The sequence below is a fragment of the Aspergillus ambiguus genome (genome assembly GCF_047715705.1).
Source record: "Aspergillus ambiguus strain CBS 117.58 unplaced genomic scaffold BDV59scaffold_2, whole genome shotgun sequence".
NCBI lineage: Eukaryota > Fungi > Ascomycota > Eurotiomycetes > Eurotiales > Aspergillaceae > Aspergillus > Aspergillus ambiguus.
Window position 1 is genome coordinate 213063 of NW_027395515.1, and position 12679 is coordinate 225741.

At 52.1% G+C, this 12679-nt stretch overlaps 5 protein-coding genes across 5 annotated transcripts; 2 read left to right on the plus strand and 3 right to left on the minus strand.

The window, feature by feature from the left end:
- Nucleotides 1–338: 338 nt before the first annotated feature.
- Nucleotides 339–5026, minus strand: BDV59DRAFT_167773 (DNA-directed RNA polymerase II subunit RPB2). Its single transcript, XM_073687976.1, has 2 exons — nt 1192–5026; nt 339–1108 (listed from the first exon to the last, which is right to left on the minus strand). Exons 1-2 carry the CDS (start codon nt 4797–4799, stop codon nt 946–948), a joined length of 3771 nt encoding a protein of 1256 aa, XP_073552227.1. The 5' UTR covers nt 4800–5026; the 3' UTR covers nt 339–945.
- Nucleotides 5027–5137: 111 nt separating this feature from the next.
- Nucleotides 5138–7700, minus strand: BDV59DRAFT_167776 (beta-catenin-like protein 1). Its single transcript, XM_073687977.1, has 10 exons — nt 7462–7700; nt 7360–7414; nt 7068–7312; nt 6909–7015; nt 6621–6855; nt 6477–6570; nt 5907–6421; nt 5563–5847; nt 5393–5510; nt 5138–5341 (listed from the first exon to the last, which is right to left on the minus strand). Exons 1-10 carry the CDS (start codon nt 7486–7488, stop codon nt 5259–5261), a joined length of 1764 nt encoding a protein of 587 aa, XP_073552228.1. The 5' UTR covers nt 7489–7700; the 3' UTR covers nt 5138–5258.
- Nucleotides 7701–7846: 146 nt separating this feature from the next.
- BDV59DRAFT_197760 (putative TOM core complex subunit Tom6) lies at nt 7847–8080 on the plus strand (the record flags this gene model as incomplete). Its single annotated transcript, XM_073692999.1, has 2 exons — nt 7847–7969; nt 8027–8080. The coding sequence occupies 2 exons, from the start codon at nt 7847–7849 to the stop codon at nt 8078–8080; spliced, it is 177 nt and encodes a 58-aa protein (XP_073552229.1).
- A 1013-nt stretch (nt 8081–9093) lies between these two features.
- On the plus strand, nt 9094–11503 carry BDV59DRAFT_197761 (transcription factor domain-containing protein; the record flags this gene model as incomplete). The annotated part of the gene is made up of 2 exons (XM_073693000.1): nt 9094–9708; nt 9764–11503. 2 exons carry the CDS (start codon nt 9094–9096, stop codon nt 11501–11503), a joined length of 2355 nt encoding a protein of 784 aa, XP_073552230.1.
- A 441-nt stretch (nt 11504–11944) lies between these two features.
- On the minus strand, nt 11945–12502 carry BDV59DRAFT_45158 (SCP2 sterol-binding domain-containing protein). Its single transcript, XM_073696424.1, has 2 exons — nt 12225–12502; nt 11945–12165 (listed from the first exon to the last, which is right to left on the minus strand). Exons 1-2 carry the CDS (start codon nt 12412–12414, stop codon nt 12011–12013), a joined length of 345 nt encoding a protein of 114 aa, XP_073552231.1. The 5' UTR covers nt 12415–12502; the 3' UTR covers nt 11945–12010.
- Nucleotides 12503–12679: the final 177 nt, after the last annotated feature.

The window sequence follows — 12679 nt, forward strand, 5'->3', positions numbered from 1 at the left end:
AGGGTGGGTGATGGATATAGTATCCAAAGGGATTTTTTTGATATAGATGGCGGGGATATTAATAAGAAGTATAAGCAAGAAATCAACAAAACCGGTGCAACCAGTGCACAGGATACCTTCAAACTAAGGGCAGCTCAAGACAAGACCGGGCTTGCTGAAGAAAGAAAAGAAGAAAAAGAGAAGAAGAGGAGAGGATGAGCTGGGCGGCTGCGGCATCTTTAAGGCGTTGTCTGCCTTTCCTGCGCTTCCCAGAATAGAAGGCCAGCTCTGTCCCCCACCGGCCAATCAATCACCTCCGCTGCCCCTCCCCCGCCCTCCTGGCGGGTAATACAGATCTCCGATTGGTTCCGCCCGGCAGCTGACCCACCAAGACAGCCAACCACATCACGCCCGGCCCCTGCCAATCAGAGGCCTCCCCTAACCGCCGGGCATCAACTCGTCACCGGCATTAGACTGTCTCTACGTCGCCAATAACACGCCCTCGTCCCCCAAACAAGGTTCGTCCGGGAGGGGGAGCAGAAATTAATCGTCCGAGAGGCCCCCATTCTCTCCAACTATCGCCATTGTATTTGCTGGGAATCCCTAGTTGCATGTATAATATGTTGTAGTATCAAACAGCATCGCATCCTCTTCCGAAGCCATCCTCCAAAAAAGCACCCGCGGCTGAACTAATAATAAAGAGAAAAGACGACGGGAGGGACCGTCAGCAAACCACCAAAAGGAAAAAGAAAAACACAATCCCTCCGAACCACAGGACGCCACAAATATGCCGATTTGTTCGGTTTTCTTTCTGTCAATATCACAAGCAAAATTTTCGCTCAGCAGAATAGGAAACTAGCAAGACAAGTAATAATAGAAGGTAACAGAAAGATGGAAAGGAAAATAAATGTAAGCCGCATGGGACACAATACGAAGATCACTCCTCTTCGGCCGAAAATCTTCCCCTCACCGCACGGACACGCCGGATCGGTTGGTAAACATGCGAGCGGCAATGTTCATCGAGGCCAGCTCTTGGAACAAAAGCTTGGCTGCATACGGGATATGCACCTGGGAGATTCGGTGCTTGTTGTTGCATAGGCGACACTCGAAGAGGCCCTTCTTCAGTTTTCTGCAAGCAGGGGTCCGTCAGCCACTATTCCTTTTCATGTACGATCGGGAACAATCCAACAAATCAACATGGGGAAAACTTACGCAATGGGCGTCATCAATCCACAGTCATCGCAGATGTGCACGCGGAACGGGTCGGACACGTCGAAGAGCCGCTCCTTCAGGAAAGCACTGGCTCCGTGCGCAATCATGCAGTCACGTTCCATCTCTCCGAATCGCAGTCCACCGTCACGAGCACGTCCCTCCACCGGCTGTCGAGTCAAGATCTGGGTCGGTCCACGAGCACGCGCGTGGATCTTATCGTCCACCATGTGCCGCAGACGCTGGTAGTATGTCGGTCCCAGGAAGACCTGCGCCACCAGCTTCCGTCCCGTGTGGCCGTTGTACATCACCTCGAATCCACGCGACTGGTAGCCGTGTTCACGGAGCAAGCGTGACACCGAGTCGACCGTAACATCAGTGAACGGCGTCGCGTCACCCTCGAAACCACGCAGCGCTGACACTTTACTGAGTTGACACTCGATCAAGTGGGCGATGGTCATACGAGACGGGATAGCGTGTGGGTTGATGATCAAATCAGGCGGCACTCCCTCCCGAGTGAACGGCATGTCTTCCTGCCGATAGGTAATACCGATCGTACCCTTCTGTCCGTGACGGGAGGCGAACTTGTCTCCAATCTGGGGAATCTTGGTCGTTCGCATGCGCACCTTGACAAACTTCAGGTCATCATTGCTGGTGGAGACGAGGACCTGGTCCACGATACCGCTTTCTGTGCTTCGTAGCGGCGTCGACACATCCAGCTTGGTGTGCGCCTTGGTTCTCTGACCAAGTTCCTCGGCCTCAGGCGCCAACGGCGCCGTCTTGCCAATAATGATATCCTCACCGGACACGCGGACACCAGGGGCAATGATACCATCTTCATCCAGCTTATCATAGGTACCCTTCCTCATGCCAATCGTGTCGGATCGCATGGGCTTCTCGAAGCGCTCAACGACAGTCAACCCAACCATCTTCTCGGAGTCCGTGTATGTACGGTAGAAAAGACTCCGGAAGAGACCGCGATCAATACTGCTCTGGTTCATAATCACGGAATCTTCCTGGTTGTATCCGGAATAACAAGCGATGGCGACAATAGCGTTCTGACCAGCTGGCAATTCACGGAACCGCAAGAACTCCATAGACCGGGTCGTGGCCAGAGGCTTCTGAGGATAATAGAGAAGGTTCGCCATAGTCTCCATGCGTTGGTCGAAGTTCGTCAAGAAGACACCCATAGCTTGTTTACCCATTGCAGATTGATAGGTGTTACGGGGCGACTGGTTGTGATCAGGGAAGGGAATGATGCTGGCGCAGACACCAAGAATCATACTGGGATGGATCTCGCAGTGAGTCCACGTGTGCGCCTTTTGGCTCAGGATCGAACGGACACGCTTGTTAGGATCATGGAGTTCTTCCTCAGGGAGTGCATAGCCGGCCTGAAGCTGTTTGGAAATCTCCAAGTCCTCGGGAGTCATGACAATCATGATTGTCTCCTCTTCTTCAGCATCCACGTATTCGACGACACCTGACCTCACCAATCCGTCCCATCCGAAGTAGCGTTCCCTGCGCTCTTCAGGATCCAGATCCGGGGGAAGTTCCTTGTCTTGCTCCAATTTCCGGATATGTTCCTTATTGAGGACGAGCGAGCCGCAGTTCTCGCTCTTCGGGTCATTATCGACAACGAAAAGCGGTCGGCACACACGTCCAGCATCCGTGAAGATCTTGAATTCTCGTTCACGAATATCCCGAATCAAACTGACTTCATGCGAGATCATATTCCGGCGACGCAGGTGGGACATGGTGTTGACCAGGTGAGCAGGATCCCGATGGATACCGACCCAGACACCGTTCACGAAGACCTTCGTCGCGTTCGGCGTAACCTGAGGTTCGAATTCTTCCAGAACCTCCATGTTGCGCTGAATCATGAAATCAATGATAGGCTCACTGGGGGTACCGACAGTAATGTAGCACATGAGTGCCAAGTTCTTGACCAGACCACAAGCCTGACCTTCCGGAGTCTCGGCAGGACAGACCAAACCCCAGTGGGTGTTGTGAAGCTGGCGAGGTTTGGCAATTTTTCCGTCACGACCAATTGGCGTGTTTGTTCGACGAAGGTGAGACAACGTAGACGCGTATGTATAACGACTGAGCACTTGGGAGACACCTGCCTTCGAGCTGGCGGCCTTCTTCTGCTCACCCCAATTTCCAGTAGCAAGAGCATACTTGAGACCACCGGTCAAAGTGCTTGCCTTGATACCGATGTTCAAGTAGATCTCTCTGTTCGTCTCAACACATCTCTGGACGTAACGCTGAAGGTCTCGCGTAACACGTGTGAAGAGAACACGGAAGAGGTTCGCAAGAAGAGGACCAGCGAGGTCAAGACGTTTCTTACCAAAGTGATCACGGTCATCCACATCGCGACGACCCAGAGCACATTGCAGAAGCCGGTGCACCATGTAACCTAAGAAGAATGCCTTTCGGGTTTCGCTACCCTCGCTCTGGGAGATGTGAGGGAGCAATTCCTTCTGCATGATCTCACGGGCATAGCGGACACGACGTTCATGGTTCATGCTCGACTGAGAAGATCCACGCTTGGCAATGAAATCCAGAGCAACCTCACGGTCCTGGATGACGAAACCTTCCTCGATACAAGGCTTCAACATTTCAAGCATAGGGGTATCGTTGCGGTCGTAGCAAATATGGTTCAAGATATCCTCGTCCGAAACCACTCCGAGAGCTCGGAAGACCACCACGATAGGAATATCGGTCTTCACGTAAGGCAGCGTGGACCGGATCGTCGGGCCAAAGCCACCCTTGGCGCTGTCGCCTTTGGCAAACAGTTTAAGCGACAGCTGCGAGAGGAGTCGCGAGCCCTTCTCAACAGCACTGCGAATCTCAGCGACATAAGGTGTAGGGCTGGGAGGTGCTTTCTTGAACACCTGCACAGTGTTTCCCGCACTACGCTCCTGGGCGATCAGAACCTTTTCACTTCCGTTGATGATGAAGTAACCGCCGGAATCGTAGGGACACTCGTTCCAGTTGTAAAGGGCCTGCTCACTCAAATCCTTAAGGATACAGTACTTGGACTTGAGCATGATTGGCATCTTTCCAATGAAAACGGTTTCCTCCTTCGCTTGATCGGGCGGCAGCTCCTTCTGCTCCCATTGAAGGTATGTGCCCTGCGTCTTCTTATCCTCGACCGGCTCACCCATCTCTTCCTCGTTCCGGTCGGCAACCAACCGCTCCCGACCTTCCATGATTCGCTTCGTGATACCGAGGTAGAGGGGACTGGCGTAGGTAAGGTTTCGCAGACGAGCTTCCTGGGGCAACATGATCGTGGTTGCACCGTCGCCCTCGGTGACGGACGGTCGGGAAAGCATGACGGTTCCGAATTTGAGCTCATACCGACGGAGGACAACGGGGTCGACTTCATCTTCGTTGGGAGGAAGCGTCTGGTCAAGAGTCACCTGGCCCTGTTCCTCGACCAGTTCCTGCATCGTCGACGAAATAAACTCGTCAAACGAGTCTAGCTGCTGGGAGACTAGACCTTTGGTGTCGAAGAAGGACGAGATGACGGTCCAGCAATCCTCCGACGTGATCCCCTCGTCCATCTCGTCGTAGAACTCATCCTCGTAGGCGTCATCGTAGTCGGCCATTTTGGCTGGAGTTGATCACCGACGCAATCGAAATAAAGAGAGGTAGATAATGAAACTGAATGAGCGCAAAAGGGCGCGACGCGCTCAGCCAGGGAAAAGACAGTTGCCTGACTGCCCAGACAAGCAGACACCCGTTGAGACGTCCCTCAGAAAGGCTCTGGAGAACGACCGAGAAACTGGGAGTCTCAAACAGATGAGAAGTGAGGCCCGGGGATGGTGGTGAACGCAGCAACGCTGGAGAAGTTCACTTCAGACTCCGGGCGCTGATGGATCTTGAAGGAGCCGCCACTGGCGCTGACCGCCTTCTGTGTTGGGACGGAACCGGATACCTCACGTGACATATATCCAGCCATGCTTGCCTCAGGTTATTCTACTAGTTCCACCCGATATGACTGTACGGAACATTAGAACAGCATCGTTATATTACATAACTATCTCGAGGTTACATTCCAAAGCCGCTCACAAGAATTGCAGCAAGGTTTCCAACATTTCCTTGTGGTCTTTCTGGCCTGGGTCATCTTCCGACAGCCCCTCGATTTGCTCTGGAGACCTGGTCAGCATACATATCGAAGCAGCTTGCTGTCTGGACGTACCTTTCAGGGTACCCTGAAGAAGAGTCAGGTCTTCATCACGGTCTGCAAGAAGAGCGACAATCCGCTTCTTTGCCCCGTCGTCTTCGGCCACGAGCCACGCTAGGATAACGTCGATGAGCTGTAGATGACATTAGTGATCGGAAAAGGAAAACAGATGAGACACAACGTACCTGAATGCAGAAGAGACCAGCATCGAACCTTCGGGAAAGCCATTCAGGCGCCATAATCTCCTGCTCTTCTTCGTTGTAATCCTTCCGCTCCTTCTCGATGGCCTGTTCGACGGGAGTCACCCGCGAGGCATAATCCCTGCGTAGCTTAACCAGCTTTTCAATCTTCTCGTAGTCCTTTTCCATGAACTTTGCCAGGGCTCGAATCCGGGGTGCGGAGCCACCCGGCAACAGGCGCAGAAGTGAGGCAAAGATGCCCAGCAAGTGCTCTATCGTCTGATGTTCTTGCTGCTTGGAGTTAGTTTCATACCTTGCACGTCATGTATCAGCCATCGGCGATAGCATACCTTTTTCATGAACATTCCAAATACGGTCCGCAGACCTGCAGCCTCGACCAGACGTTCACAGGCGGGCGCGCCTCCAAGTCCACCCAACGCGTGATCCAGCACACGCAGAGCACGGGGCTTGCTGAATTTTCCTTCCTTCAACATAATCTGGGCAAGCTCCACGCCTTCACCTTCCAAAAACTTCTCCTTACCAGAGCCCTGGTCGACGAGGCAAATCAAGCAGTCGAACAAATTCTCAACGTACTCTTCCTCATCAGAATCCTTCTCAGGGTCGCGCTTGCGATATTGGCTCAGCAGCTGGAGGAGTACGTCTACACCGTCCAGGCCGATGAACTTGTCCCGATTGGTTGCGGATGACTGCAACAATATAGCTAATATTTCAGCCGCATACTGCAAGTTCTGGCTGACAGGTCTTTCTTTTTGCTGGATGCGAGCGAGAAGCCACGGAAGGGTGTTCTTATCCTGGCCGATCTTCTCCGCGTGTGATGTTTGTGAAGCCAGGTTTTCCAGGACGCCTATCAATCGAGTCAGCAACATGTCTATATGATGTCCTGCACAACAAGCTCTTACTCAGGACGTAGTACACCCCTGCGCGGTCTGTCTCCGAATTCTCATCCAAGCGCGACAAGTTTTGTGCCAGCAGTTCGATAAGGTCCGCATCCAACTATATTCATCAGCCTCTGCTCCAACCCACGTAGACAGTCTGTTACATACCATCGCATTGACTAGACTATCCCACTGTTCTTGCTCAGCCTCGACATCTTCGTCCGTCAGTTCGCTGATGATCTGAATGGCATCAATGGCAATATCAGCGTTCTCATGAGAGAGAAGAGAAATCAACGAGCCAACGCAACCCATCTTAGCAAATTCGCTGTATAATTCGGGGTGTTCGGATAGGATCGATAACTCTTTAATCTCGGTATCTAGATCAGCCTCAGATGCCATGAACCTGAGGAATTAGCACCATACACAGAGAGAGAGCTTTCAATACGGGATACTCACTTCTGGGGATCATTTTCAAACTTTCCTCGCAGCTCCGCATTCTTAGAGATCTTCTTCTCGAAATTGAGTGCGAATCGGCGGAGCCAGGCGGTGTCGAATTTCTCAGGCTAGATGGGCAATTAACATTTGACCACCAGTCACATTGGCCATAGGACGTACCGCTGTTTCTCCTTGATCCTGCTGGTCGATGTACTGCATTGCTTGTGCGGTTTGACGGTCCATACCACCACCGAAAAAGCGTCCCTCCTCGTCATCATCTGGCATATCCTCCTCAGGGTCGAAATCGGGGGGCAGTTCAGGACCAGCTTCCCCATCGTCATCCGCTTCATCTTCCACCATGGGCGCCTTTCCTTTAGACTTCACATCTCCATTCGCCTCGAGTTTCGCCGCCTTGTAGAGCTCGTCTATCGAGTCAGTCAGGTTTCGTGTTGATTAAGAGGTGTTGACGTACTCGGATCTTTTGCGGGGTCTAGTTTCCGCTTCGCACTCGCGGCAGATGACGGTTTCTAGGCTGTGTTAGCGTGGAATGATCTCGCTGGATTGCTCACGCTACCTTAAAAAGCTCGTCGACGCTTGTCATGGCTGCAACTGGGTACTGCGCGAAAGGACCTGCGCAGCCACCGCGTAGTTATATGAAAACAACGGGTAGTCCAAAAGATAATGAGAGTTCAGCAGGCTATTTTCAAGACCTCGAAGCGTATGCTCATGTCTTCTGTCTGTTCGCGAGCTGGATGAACCCTGTGGTTGCGCAGTTACTCCGAATAATACGGGGAGCGGGACGAGCTAAAGACGCAGCCAGACCGCCAAGCGCGAAAGATTTCTCGGTCCGCAACTTCAGCATCATCAACGAACCTCAGTCCAACCCGACGTGATTGTGTTTCAACCATTTCAATTGAGTCTATCTTCCTGTCCGCTTCATACCACGTCTATATTTCGCCATGGCTCCCAAGCAGCACGTCGTCGCCGCTGGCCGTCCCCAGAAGGGCCTCTTCGCTTCCACATATGACGAGATCACTCGTCCGGAGAACGCCACGATTGTGAGAAGCATCCTGGTCTTCGGCGTATGTTCTGCGGATGCTTCCTGGTTGAAAGGTTGATCGTGTCTAACATTCCTACAGGCCGGCGTCGCTTTCCTCCACAGCTCTCTGAGCGAGCTTCTCCTTCCTCCGTAAGTTCGCTGTCCCTTTCATCGATCATACCCGATGGGGTGATGGTTCAAGGAAAGGCGAAGCTGACCAGATGCAGTATGTAAACGAGTTCCGATGAATCCGTGCGGTCTGCTGTCGCTCCGTCGTGAACCGAGTTTTGCCTGACGATTGTCATCGATGGAGAGCCACCGACATTTGTTATACTATATCCCCGGGTTCTTTGCAGATTGGATTCGAGTTAATAGCTCCATGTATTATACTGCATCTTTGTTTTGAGGGCATGCTTGGTGGGTTATGCTAGGACATGCTTGTTATGTTATAGACGGAGGGAATAAATTGATACCAGATTATCCACTAGCTGTAGCATGGGATCTGTCCATGCATTGTATCTACCTATCTACCTACCTAAAGTACATAGGAGGGAGGTACAGTACAGCGTAGATAGATATCTCTCAGTATTTGTACTTGGTGGGCTCTTGATATTTTGATATAGCTGAGATACTCAAACTGACTCAAGGTATCCACCACTCTCCACATATCAAGAGCTATCTGGGTAATACCGACAATAGTACTAGTAAGAATAATTCCTAGGTACGTACTACTAGTACTAATAATAATAATCCTCCATCCACGAGTTACCCTTTTGGGACTCCCCGGTCAAGCGGCGTAAGCCTCAGGCAGCAACGCTCTGTAGATCACTTGATTCCAGAACTGATTCTCTTTCAACCTCCATCGTCTCTGCCCGATTGCCTTCTCTTCCTCCCCGCCGACACTATCCCATCACTATCTTATTCCTGGCCTCCGAATCCACCCCCAGGTTCACCCGCACTAAAGAGCCAAGATTTCACCCTCCTCCCAATTAGCGCGGGGAAACCCGCAAAAACCCCACACGATCAATCCCGAACACCGCCTTTTCTAGCGCCGGGGAGAACACTATCCACCCTTTAGTCGGACATTTCACAAGCCTACCGAATACACTCATTTTTTTTTCTCCGTCGGATCTGGGGTTCCTCCGATGCGACAATCCTGAGTGTTTCATGGCTGCAAGGGCAGCTGGCTTATACTCCCCCGAGATGATACCCGCCAAACGGAAATCGCAGGATCTGGATGGACGTGATGACGTACCGGTGGCCAAAAGGAACAATGTTCTGGGATATAACGCTCATGCGCCCTGGCTGCAGGACTCGCGACCGTCCAAGAGCTGGCGAACCCTCGGCGATCGTGCCGTGCACTCATCCTTGCCGCTCGCCAACATGGTGTCCACCGTGCAAGATCTGATCGACCCGGATTTTGACCCCCTCATTGCCATTCTCGACGACGAGCCGCGTTTCCTGAAACCCCTCCCTCCTAGGGTCTCGCCCGAGGATCTGGAGTTTCTCCGGTTTCGCGGGGCCCTGACGATCCCTGAAAGTGGGCTGCGCAATGAGCTCCTGCGGTGCTACATCAAATGGGTGCATAGTTTTATGCCCGTGCTGAACCTGCAGGAGTTTCTTCGGTGTGTGGCCGAAAATGACCCCAACGGGAACATCAGCCTCCTGCTGTTCCAGGCGGTGATGTTTGTGGCTACCGCTTTTGTGGATTTAAAACATCTGCAAGATGCTGGCTATTCCACCAGGAAGAGTGCCCGGAGTGCGTTTTACACGCGGTTAAGGGTGAGAACCCGGAAAGGCCCGGAACATACCTGACGGATCGCTGACCTGGATGCAGCTACTCTACTCCCTTGATTGCGAGGACGATCGGATCATTATCCTTCAGACCCTCCTCTTGATGACCTACTGGACAGACCACATGAACCACCCCCAGCGGGATATCTGGGATTGGATCGGAGTCTGCAACACGGTGGCCCATTCAGTGGGCTTGAACCGGGATCCGACAACGGCGACCAGCATGGATGATAGAACCAAACGCTTAAGGATCCGTTTATGGTGGAGTCTGTTCTCGCGGGACCGCCTCATTGCCATGGGGCTGAGACGTCCGACGCAAGTCAACGAAGGCACAAGTAATGTCCCCATGTTGAAGCTGGAGGACTTTGACCCCGAGCCTTTCCACCCCGCCGTGATCGAGATGTTCAATTGCCGCCAATTACAGGACGCCTCACACCAAAAGCGTCTTGCAACCATGTTCATTGAAAAGACGAAGCTCTGCCAGTGCATTGGTCGCGTACTCTTTGCCCAATACATGCCGTCGCAACGTCTGTTCGGGACGACGACCCGGACGACAATCACTCTGATTCCAAGGCAGGCCTCGGAATCGGAGCTCGCTCGCTGCAGCCAACGGCTGGACTCGTGGCTGGGAGCTCTGCCAAAGGACGCACAGTTCATTCCCGCGTCGAAGACGAACCTCAACGAAGGAGAAGACGTGTTGCTCCTCCATGGGGCGATGGTGAGGATGCTGTATCATGCGACCATCAGTGCCCTGCACCGTCCATGGGCCATGGGTCCCAAGGACCAGCCCAAGGCTCGCGTCGAATTAACGAACACGGCGCGGGCAAAGATGCATGACGCCGCCATCGGCATCACCCACATCATCCAAGGTCTCAATCAACTGAATCTGACCCGCTTTCTCCCCCAGTCTGGAGTCACGGTGATCATCCCCGCTGCCGTGGCCCACCTGGCGAACTCGCTGTCCGACAATCCGTCCATCCGCGAAGCCAGCATCCACAACTTCCAACGATGTATCCAGGTTCTCCAGGGACTGCAAGACATCTACCCAGCGGCCGACATGGAGTTCGCCAACATCGAAGCCGCGGTGCGCTTGCAATCCGACAGCGCCAGCACATTCCTGCGTATTATGCAATACAACACGATGAATATGACCCAATTACAGGCCCAGAATCGGGCCCGACGGCCCAGCGCCGGCTCAACCGTGCAAACAATAGCCACCCCTGACGAGCGAGCCACGGCGCAATGGGCCTCTCCTCGCGGAGGTGAAAGGGACAATTCAACCGGCGGACCCCGTCCCGGGAATGAGAACCCCAAACCCCCTACTCCACAAGCCCGCAAGGACAGCACCGCAACGACGACAAACGAGCCATCCGCTAAGAAATCCAAACTCGAACACCCGACCCCCTCGACCCCGGTCGATTATAACGACCCATTCAGCCACATGATGAATCCTCCTCCCTCCCCGCCTGCCGAATCGAATAATACCTTTGCCCCGTCTGATCTCCTCCGGATGGATATTGACTCGTATATATCTGAGTTCCCACTGCCGGACCCGTCCGCATATCCCGATCTCGATGTCGATTGGGCGGAGGAGCTGCTCCGAGGAGCAGAACTAAACCTGGAGTATCCGGGCCCAACTGCGGAGGACCGAGGGAATGATATATTCGGTTTTACGGACAAGCCTGAGCGAGACTCTATTAGCCAGAGCCACAGATCTGGAGACATCACGGGTGACTTGGATCGGGATTTGGGGTTGACGCATTCGGGTGACGAACTGTTTTAGTATAGTTATGATAGACCAGTATATATGCCCTATGCATACTTGGTTTTCCAGGCTGTCCGTAGACTTCGTCTTCAACTGCAGGCGGCTGCAGATTGTGGTCTCACCGCCGCTGTACACGCAGGTCTACGTGCAAATTGTGCATAGAGATGGGTAGAGTTGAGTAAGGCTTTATTTCTAGCCTATTCGAAGAGTTTCCACTGTGAGAAGAAATCTCAACATAGATCGAAACAATAGGAAATAATCGGTGTTTTCAGCTACGTAGGTAGGAGATCCAAAGAGCTCCACTTATATAAGGAATACGGAGAGTAGCCAATTTAGATAGTCATCAGCAACCAAAAGCAACATGGATGTCTTAAGAACAAACAATCGGTTCCGCACGACTCAGGAGCCTTCGAGTCGCAGAAGTTAAGCAGGCGAGAGACCAATAGAACCCTCCAATACGCTCCCTATGGATGAGAGACCCCCACGGTAAAAACCAGGACCTTATTGATCATAAGACCTTCCGATTTAATCTTCATTCAAGTGTTTAATAAGGTCGTCCATTTTCGTCACTCCCATTATATTCCCCTTGATTTTAATCTTTCCACTCATATAGGCCTTCTGGGCATGGAGATTTCCCTTTGCAAGTTGGACAAAGTCATGGTTAGACATAGTTACCAAGACTGTGTAGCTTGCGGTTTAGTTAATGGCATAAATGGGGACCTGCACAACTGCTACTCACCGTCGGCGCGATATTGCTTCCCCTTATAAATTGTGCCATCGCGTTTGAGGTCAATGTGGAAGGTAGAGGTTTGACCTTCATCCTTTATGTTGAATTCGTAGACAGTATTGTGTTTTGCCTTGAGGTCCTGGCGATCTTCATCGGACATGTTCGTGAGTTTACTTGACCACTTGTCAATATACGTGTCCATTTCGTCGTGACCTTTGGTTTTCTCGTGTATTAGCTTATGGTGAATCGGGAAGATTGGGAGTAAAGGGAAGGGGCATACCTGACATGGTGTTTCGATTATCGTTCTTGTCTGATTCTGATTGAAAAACAGTGAACTCTTTTCTTAAGGAGAGGTAGCTCGTAGAGATATAGAGCTTGGTTATATACTGGGAATTATCTCTTCGATGCTGTATAGTGGAGTGAGGCATATTAGTATAAACATGCGGTGAGGGAGGGAGCTGAACTGC

What these genes read in the sequence shown, in the direction of transcription:
- BDV59DRAFT_45158 (XM_073696424.1), bottom strand. Translation starts at nt 12,414, where the DNA reads ATGGACACGTATATTGACAAGTGGTCAAGTAAACTCACGAACATGTCC. An exon ending in GAAGCAATATCGCGCCGACG is followed by an intron (nt 12,166 to 12,224) that starts GTGAGTAGCAGT and finishes CAAGCTACACAG; the next exon opens with TCTTGGTAACTATGTCTAAC.
- BDV59DRAFT_167773 (XM_073687976.1), bottom strand. Translation starts at nt 4,799, where the DNA reads ATGGCCGACTACGATGACGCCTACGAGGATGAGTTCTACGACGAGATG. An exon ending in GGATTGATGACGCCCATTGC is followed by an intron (nt 1,109 to 1,191) that starts GTAAGTTTTCCC and finishes CCCTGCTTGCAG; the next exon opens with AAAACTGAAGAAGGGCCTCT.
- BDV59DRAFT_167776 (XM_073687977.1), bottom strand. Translation starts at nt 7,488, where the DNA reads ATGACAAGCGTCGACGAGCTTTTTAAG. An exon ending in AGGATCAAGGAGAAACAGCG is followed by an intron (nt 7,016 to 7,067) that starts GTACGTCCTATG and finishes TTGCCCATCTAG; the next exon opens with CCTGAGAAATTCGACACCGC. An exon ending in AGGGGTGTACTACGTCCTGA is followed by an intron (nt 6,422 to 6,476) that starts GTAAGAGCTTGT and finishes CTCGATTGATAG; the next exon opens with GCGTCCTGGAAAACCTGGCT.